At 46.5% G+C, this 8,177-nt stretch overlaps 1 protein-coding gene across 1 annotated transcript in view; it reads right to left on the bottom strand.

The window, feature by feature from the left end:
- Rdh11 (retinol dehydrogenase 11 (all-trans/9-cis/11-cis)) overlaps nt 1–8,177 on the bottom strand; it is a 14,332-nt gene that overhangs the window by 3,645 nt on the left and 2,510 nt on the right. Inside the window, exons 2-6 of the mRNA XM_004624770.2 lie at nt 7,673–7,791; nt 5,287–5,442; nt 3,283–3,387; nt 2,441–2,650; nt 471–660 (exon numbers count right to left, since the gene is read on the bottom strand). Coding sequence (XP_004624827.1) covers nt 471–660; nt 2,441–2,650; nt 3,283–3,387; nt 5,287–5,442; nt 7,673–7,791 — 780 coding nt within the window. The remainder of the gene's footprint in view (nt 1–470; nt 661–2,440; nt 2,651–3,282; nt 3,388–5,286; nt 5,443–7,672; nt 7,792–8,177) is intronic.

Below are 8,177 nucleotides of genomic sequence, written 5' to 3'. Positions count from 1 at the left end.
ACCAACCAAACAAACAAAAAAAACTCAAAGACAAATGCTACCAGGCACAGTGACCCATGCCTATTCAGGCACTCACCGGTACCCTTCTGAGACAGGAGGATTGCAAATCAGAGCAAGACACTGTCTCAAAAATACAAAAAACACAAGTGCTGGGGCTGTAGCTTAGTGTATTGCACTTGCCTAGCATGCTTGAGTCCCTGGGTTTAATTCCTACTACTACAAAAAACCAAACAAGTAAAACAAAAACATAACAGACAAAACTAGATGCAATAGTAGACAATGTACTTTGTTTTGTTTTTTTTGTTTTTTTTTTTTCAGTACCAGGGATTGAACTCAGGACCCTGCACTTGCCAGGCAAGCGTTTATGGCTTCTTCTACTGAGCTATCTCCCCAGGCCCGACAATGTACTTTTTAAAAAGGCATAGCATACCACACCATTCAAGTCATTTCAACAACAGACACAGCCATACCTGAAATGATTTCCATTCAGAGCCTCGAGCCCTTCCGCTAAGGCACAGTGCAGGCTGGTCTGTGCTCCCTGCTGCGGAGTCTTGATGAAGTAGGAGAACAGCCACCACATGCACTTCATCAAAGCTGAGTGCCGGGTCAACTGGGAGTGCACTGTGCCAGGGTGTACAGAGTAGGCCGTGACACCAGAGCCTGGGGTGGGGACACACAGAAAAAGAGGGGACTTGACTTTACAGAACAGCCAGAGAGCCAAGAATGGGCATGAACTCATGGTGCCCACTTCCGCACACACACCCCTACAGTGACATCCCAAGCTCTACTCAGCATAATGTACTTGTCTACCTCATAGATTAAGGTGACCCAGGGAGGTCACACTCAGCCCCTCAGAAGCACTGTACATCACGGACCCTCTCCTTCTAAAGTCTTTTTTTGTTGCTGTTATTTATTTATTAAGTACAGGGTCTACAGGATCTCACTATCTAGATCAGACTCCTAGTGATTCTCCTGTTTTTAGCCTCCCAAGCACTGGGATTACAGGTGTGTGCCACCACACCCAGTCTCAATCCCTGTCTCAGTGCACCCCTGGGGTGGGGCCAGCATAGCATGTTGGGGATTGAACCCCAGCTGCTGTGCTTTGCCTAAGTAGGCGCTTTAGTCCGCTGAGCTATCTGGCTGCCCCTTTTAATATATTTTTTTATGTGGCTGTTTTTCAAGAGAGTCTCACTATAGCCTAGGCTGGCCTAAGAACTTGTGGTGATCCTCCTGCCTCAGCCCCTGGGGGCCAGGATTACAGGCATATGCCACCATGCCCAGCTCCAACCTGGTTCTTGCAGTATCCCCCTGCATGCCCAACCAGGTCCACAGGAGCAGCTGTTGAGAATCCCCTACCTCACCATACACATCCTCCACCAAGCTCCGCAGCTCCACACCCTACCCACCTCATGAGTGCCACAACCCTCCATCTGCACCACTCTCCTCCAAACTACTTTCAGTTCCCATCTTGGTCACTAAAATCGCCTATGGATCTACTGCCCATTTCTGAAAGGTTTCAATTTCAGAGGTTTTTGGAATTAAAATAAAAACCCTTCCTGTGGCCTCTACCTATCCTTCTGCCTAAACTCAGCCCTCTTCTAATATTATACCCTTCTGCTTCTCAAACCAAGCCCATGCCATCATACACTCTGCTCCTCAGCCCATGTGCCCATTTAATTTCCAGTCACCCTTCAGAGCTCAGCTTGCAACTCCCTACCTTAGACTGAATAAGGTCTTTTACCTACTCCTGTGAGTGCATGCGTGCCACATACACAAAGGTCTTTGTGCTTTACCGGAGATCCGTGTGCCTACAGAATTCCTTCTGAAGCACATATTTCCTTTTTCTATTATTTTATTGTATTTTATTTTTTGTCTGTTTGAAACAGGATCTTGCTATGCAGCTCAGGCTGGCCTTGAGTTCACTTTGTAGCTGAAGCTGGTCTCGTCCTTCTGCCTCAGCCTCCCACATGCTGGGACTGCAGATATGCAGCACCATGCCCAGCGACATTCCCTCTTATTTGATCCTTTGCTATTAGGGAACACAGCACGCGCACGCATGTGCGCACACACACACACACACACACACACACACACACCGCTGCCACCACCATCACCACCAGCACAGGTGTGACCTTTATGGCTCTATCTAGCGCCAGCTCAGGTCCCTCCCTTTTCAGATTCACTATGAGTAAGAACGTCTTGACTTGCCCACAGGACCTGAACAACAGCCTATACAGCAATTTCCCTTTACACCTGGGGAAGTAAGTTGGAAAAGTTAAGTAACCTGCTGCAGCTCACGCAGCTAGGCAATTAGTGCAGCCTCTCGTGAGAACTTCCCTGGCCCAGCCAGCGATCTCCACTACCCAGTGTGGGCTCCAGAAAAGTTTCCATCCTTGGGACTCTCGGCCACCGCTCACTGCCTCATGTCCCTGCTCCCCACCTTGTAGCCTCCTGGCCAGTTCCCGGGTGAAGAGCACGTTGGCCAACTTGCTGTGGCAGTAGGCCAGCCCCGAATGATAGAACTTCTCGCCCTGCAGGTTATGGAATTGAATCCTGCCCAGGAGGTGTCCTGAGGAGGACACATTTATTATCCTCGATGGAGCAGATTCCTTCAGCTTTTCTAGCAGCAGATGGGTCAGGAGGAAGTGACCTGTGGAGAGAAAGGAAGATTGACAAAGTTCAGGCCAATGTAGACCAAGGAGAGCAGTGGTGAGCAGGGCATGCTGGGGAGGCAGAGAGCGCAGGAATCAGGTCTTCTGCTTCAACCTTCGTTATCACAGAGGTCAAGAGCAGAGAGAACCGGGGAAATATAAACAGCCAAAGACATGAGATACCTTAGAGGAAGTTATCAACAGGCCCGGACCACGTGAACAGCAAGTGCAATCTTCCTCCAACAAGAGTTAACGTTACTCTTTAATAGCAGGTGGCCTAGGTGGGTGAGGGTGGCACATGCCTGTAATCCCAGCACTCAGAAGGCTTGGACAGGAGGATTGCCTGGAACTTAAGACCAGCTTAGGCTACACAGTGAGACCTTGTCTCAAAAGGCTGAAAACAAAGACCAAAAATGGCTCCAAGGTAAACTACATTTACATCATAGATTAAATAGTGGAGGGAGTCTGGAGCAGGCCCCATGGCCAGGTAGGTCTGAACTACTCATAGCTCACACATAGTCTGCTGGGACTCTCCATTCCAATCACAATACAAAGAAGGTTCAACCTGGCCTTTTCATTTTCCAAGAAGAATGACAGGTTCCCTCTAGCTCTGACGCGCCAGACTTCTTACCCAAGTGGTTAACTCCTATGTGCATCTCAAACCCATCTGCCGTCTTGGAATAGGGACACATCATCACTCCTGCGTTGTTGATCAAAATGTGGAGGTGCTTTTCCTCTGCAGGGAAGAGAAGATGGAGTGGGTGCATGCACTGGTCAGCCACAGCTGTTACATCTTAGAAATCTGCTTTACAACTCATTGGGGATATAGAACTTTAATCTTTCTACTGATTCCTCTTTGTAGTTACTTGTTTTTTTGTTTTGTTTTGTTTTGAGACAAGGTCTCATTATATAGTTTAGGCTGGCCTTGAACTCACTATGTAGCTCAAACTGGCCAGGGGATCTTCCTGCCTCAGCCTCCAAGTGCTGGGATTACAGGTGTGGGGCCACCATGTCCAGCTGGTACTGTTTTTTACAGTAAGACTTTGTTGAATCCTACATCCTTTTTTTCTTTTTTAAAACCCTAAATACTTTTTTTTTATTGGCAGAACCGGGGATTGAACTCAGGCCCTTGCGCTTGCCAGGGAAGCGCTTATTCCACTGAGCCATCTTCCCAGCCCCCCTACATACTTTTACAACAGGAAAAATTCCAGTTATATCACTGAATGCCTTTCCCAATATTTGCAGTTCAGGAGCTACTTATTGCTTTGGGGAATTATTCTATCCATCTCTCCTAATAGATTTTTTTTTAATCCTTTTTTTTTTTTTTTTTTTTTTTTTTTGCAGAACCAGAGATTGAACTCAGGCGCTTGCACTTGCCAGGCAAGCGCTTATTTTAATGTATTTACTACAAGGGCTACAGGGTCTCACTACATAGATTGGACTCATAGTGATTCTTGTTTTCAGCCTCCCAAGCGCTGGGATTACAGGCATGTGCCACCACGCCTGGTCTCAATCACAGTCCACCCCAAGGGTGGGACCAGAAAGGCATGCTGGGGATCTGCCTCTGGCTACTGCCTTCTACCCAAGCAGGCACTTTAGTCCGCTGAGCTATCTAGCCGGCCCTCTCCTAATAGATTTCTGAAACTGAATGGTAAGATTCCAAAGCAAGAGGAAAGAAAGATTCGGAGGTTCTACATGAACCTCTTCCCAGAAGAAAGCTGCCAAGTCTAACAGTTCATTTCCTTACATGGGTTGTACTTTATGGTAGCAGATTCATAGCAGCGGAAGTTGCTTCCCTGACAGGCTAAGATATGGCATGATGAGGAGATATGTCTGATAAAATATTGTAAGAGTTTTTATGTTAATGCCTCTGCTCAGGATTCCTACTGCCAAAAATAAATACATAAAATAATAGGAAGTCCCTGTATCATTTGGTAGTATGTCTTCAGACCCCACAGATACCAGCCTGGGTTTCTAATTTATGCCACATTACTCAGTTTGTCCACAACCCAAGAGGTGGTCAGCTCCTTTGTCACACCCCTGAGCTGTTTTACTTTGTTTTCTTGGCTCCTACACGACGGCCCTCAGGGAACCTCACTCAGCTTCACTTACACAGTGCCAGCTCGCAAGGGCCTGCGGTCTCAGCCCTCATTGCTGCATGGGGGTCTGGATTGCAGACCAGTGACGGTGAACCTTTTAGAGCTGTCAGGAATAAACAGCCGACTGTGGCACACATGCCATAGGTTCGCCATCACTGCCCTAGAGCCCAAAAGGCCCACCCTGAGCTCTGATGCCCCCATGGGACTTCCAGCTTCAGCTCTTGCTCACTGCTGTGCTTTAGGGTTCCCTTTGCATTTCTGCCTCCTGAGGATGTCCCCTTGGCATTAGTCACATCCCAACAATCAAAGCAACTTCAGCTCTATAGTGAAAGTTTCTTGCTATATTTTACCTATTTCTGTGTGCTGGAGAGAGATCAGTTTCTTTTTTCTTTTGGTACCAAGCACCAAATTCACGGTTTTGCAGTGCCAGGCAAGCACCGCGCAGCTGGGCTATATCCCTGGCCCATCATTTCTTGTCATCCAACTCTGCCAACTTGTCCATAAACCCATGATATAGTCTCTCATTCTCTACTTACCTTCTAAGAAGTCCTTAGCAAAGGCTCGAATACACTTAGTGTCAGCCAGGTCCAGCTTCCGCACCAACACCTGCTGGTTCCCTGTCACAGCTTGGATCTCTCTGGCCACTGCTTCTCCTTTTTGCACATCCCGGCAAGCTAAATACACGCGGGCCCCTGTCATCCAACACAGGGAAGAGAAACCGTCAGTGCTTTTTTCTTTTTGGGGTACTGGGGATTGAACCCAGGGCCTTTGTACTGAGCTACATCCCCAGTCTTTTCTTTCTTTTTTATTTTTTTCATAATTTTATTGAGAAACAAATAGCAATGAGACAGTTTCAAACCAAATTGGTAGGACAGTTTCAATAATTAACACATTGCATACATTCTTCCTAGTGTAACTGCTGTACAAGATGCGGACATGATATTCTATTTACAAACACTATTAGAACAAATCCCTCTTTTTTTCTTTTTTTTTTCTCCAAATGCCTTCAGGGCAGGTTTGGCTGGCTTGAATTGTGGGGATCAAACCACAGCAACTTTGTTAAAGCAGCCACTTAAAGAACTGAGCTAAGGGGCAGGCCCCCTTAAAGTCCCTCTATTCATTAAGAGAATGTAACTGTATTTCTATCCTAACCATTTTGAATACACAGATACAAAATGGACATTCATCTGTATCCTCTTTTTTTATTTAGTTCCGTTATTTGAATAGTATAGGTGTGTAAACTCAGCAAAATATTCGAAAAGAGTCCAGTAGCCCATAATAGTATTGGGTCTTCTGCTTCACTGGCAATGTCAGAAATTGTTGACCTGAGTCCCCTACAGCTCAGCATAACACTATGGCTTTACTTCTTATACTTCTTTTTTATACTTTTCTGCTGGATGGTTAAGACCAAGGTAAAGCAAGACCTATGCAACAAGAGTTGTAGCTTTTGCGTCTGATAAGGTCAGTGTTAGTCTTTTATTTCTGAGATAGGGTCTCAAAGTTCCTAAGTAGCCTAAGGTGGATTCAAACTCACAATTATCGTGCCTCAGCCTCCCAGAATGCTTAGATTACATACACATGTCACTCAGCTCCATTAAAAAAAAAAAAAAAAAAAAAAATTTATGTATTTATTTATTTGGTACAGGGCCTCACTAGCAGCTCAGACTCCTAGTGAGCCTCCTGTCTCAGCCTCCCTAGTGCTGGGATTACAGGCACATGCCACCATCCCTGGTTTCCATGGTCAGAACAGCATGCCTGGGGCTGGCACAGCATGTGGTACCTAGGATGGAACCTGGGTCCCTGCACTTGGTAGCAGGTGTTTAGACCACTGAACTATCTCCCCCGCCTGCCAGCTCCATTTTTAGGTGGGCACTATAGACCTACAACTGATGTCAAACATTTTCTCTTGTTTTTTTTTCTTTTTGTTTTCTCTTTTTTGTTTTTGTTTTTGTTTTTGTTCTGGTGCCAGAGATTGAACTCAGGGCCTTAAAATGTATATTAGGCAAGTGCCTACCACTGAGCCTAGAACTTTTTTTTTTTTTAAAGTCTTTTATTTATTTATTTGGTACAGGGTCTCACTACACAGTTCAGAGTGAGCCTCCTGTCTCAGCCTTTCCAGCACTGGGATTACAGGGATGCACCTCCACGCCCAGTTTCAGTGGCTGGCACAGCACTCCTGGGGGTCTGGGGCTGGCACAGCATGCACAGGGATGGAACCTGGTCCTTGTGCTTAAACTACTAAGCTCTCCCAGCCCTGTTTTGTTTTTAAAAAGAAAAACAAAAACAAAAACACCCAGGAACTTTTACATAGACTTTACAACAGAATCATTTGTAACAGTTGCTACAATGTACTAAGTTGAGAAGTCAAGAACTCAAGAACTTTAATTAAGTGACTCAGCAGGGGCCAGAGTCCTCACTTTGTAAATATCCTGAGCCTGGGCAGGAGCAGGGCAGGGAGGTGCTGTGAGGCTCCACCTGCTCACAAGGTGGGAGGGCTGCTGTGTGAACTGCCGCCTCTCTGCCACACCCCGCGAAAGCTGACTATGCCCTGAAACCCCCACAAACTGTGAGCTAAATATTAAACCTTTCCTTCTTTAGTTCTGGGTGTTGGGTATTCGGTCTCAGCAATGACAGAAAAGGGAACTCGGCACCTTGTGAATGTTGGGCAAGTGCTCTACCACTGAGCCTACAACCTGTTTTCCTTTTTAAACAACAACAACAAAAAAAAAACCAGGAATTTTTACACAGACTATAACAGAATCACCTGAAGCAAATCAGGAAAGAAAAACCAATCAATAAGACTTAAGTGCCCATTATATGTACTCAGTTCAGACCAACAAAGCAATGAGTTAGGGCAGAAATAATGAGAGCAGCCATCGCCGAACCATCCGAGAGGGAAGGACTGAGAGCAGCTGAACTCACCTCTCCGGGCCAGCTCTTTGGCCGTCTCCTTCCCGATGCCTGTGTTCGCTCCAGTGACTATAGCGACCTTTCCAGGAAGCTGGACAGTAGATGTGCACACACCAAAGGCCAGCATTTTCCTACCGGCAGAGGAGAGGAACAGAACACATCAGCTCTTTGTTATCCCATCTCAAGAGAGGGTTCTGAGGGTGCCCGGTGTCTTGATATCTTCAGAGCCCAGGACTGAGGTTTGCTTTGGTTTCTTTCCTGTTTCGGTCCTCTACTCCCCACCCCCCAGAGTCTCACAGTGGAGCCCCAACTAGCAGTGACAGGACTATGGTTGTGTGGCATCACACCAGGCTTCACTGAGGTCCTTTTATAAATTCAAGCAATGGGCCAGATGTGGAGACTCACGCCTGTGATCCCAGCACTCAGAGGAGGCTGAGGCAAGACGACTGCTGTGAGTTTAGAGCCAACCTGGGCTACGTAGTGAGCTCAAGCCTGGCCTAAACTACATAATAAATAA

The sequence above is a fragment of the Octodon degus genome, unplaced genomic scaffold, assembly GCF_000260255.1.
Source record: "Octodon degus isolate 3935 unplaced genomic scaffold, OctDeg1.0 scaffold00007, whole genome shotgun sequence".
Lineage (NCBI taxonomy): Eukaryota > Metazoa > Chordata > Mammalia > Rodentia > Octodontidae > Octodon > Octodon degus.
Note: the sequence above shows the minus strand (reverse complement) of the source record. Positions and strands in the feature narration are given on the sequence as shown.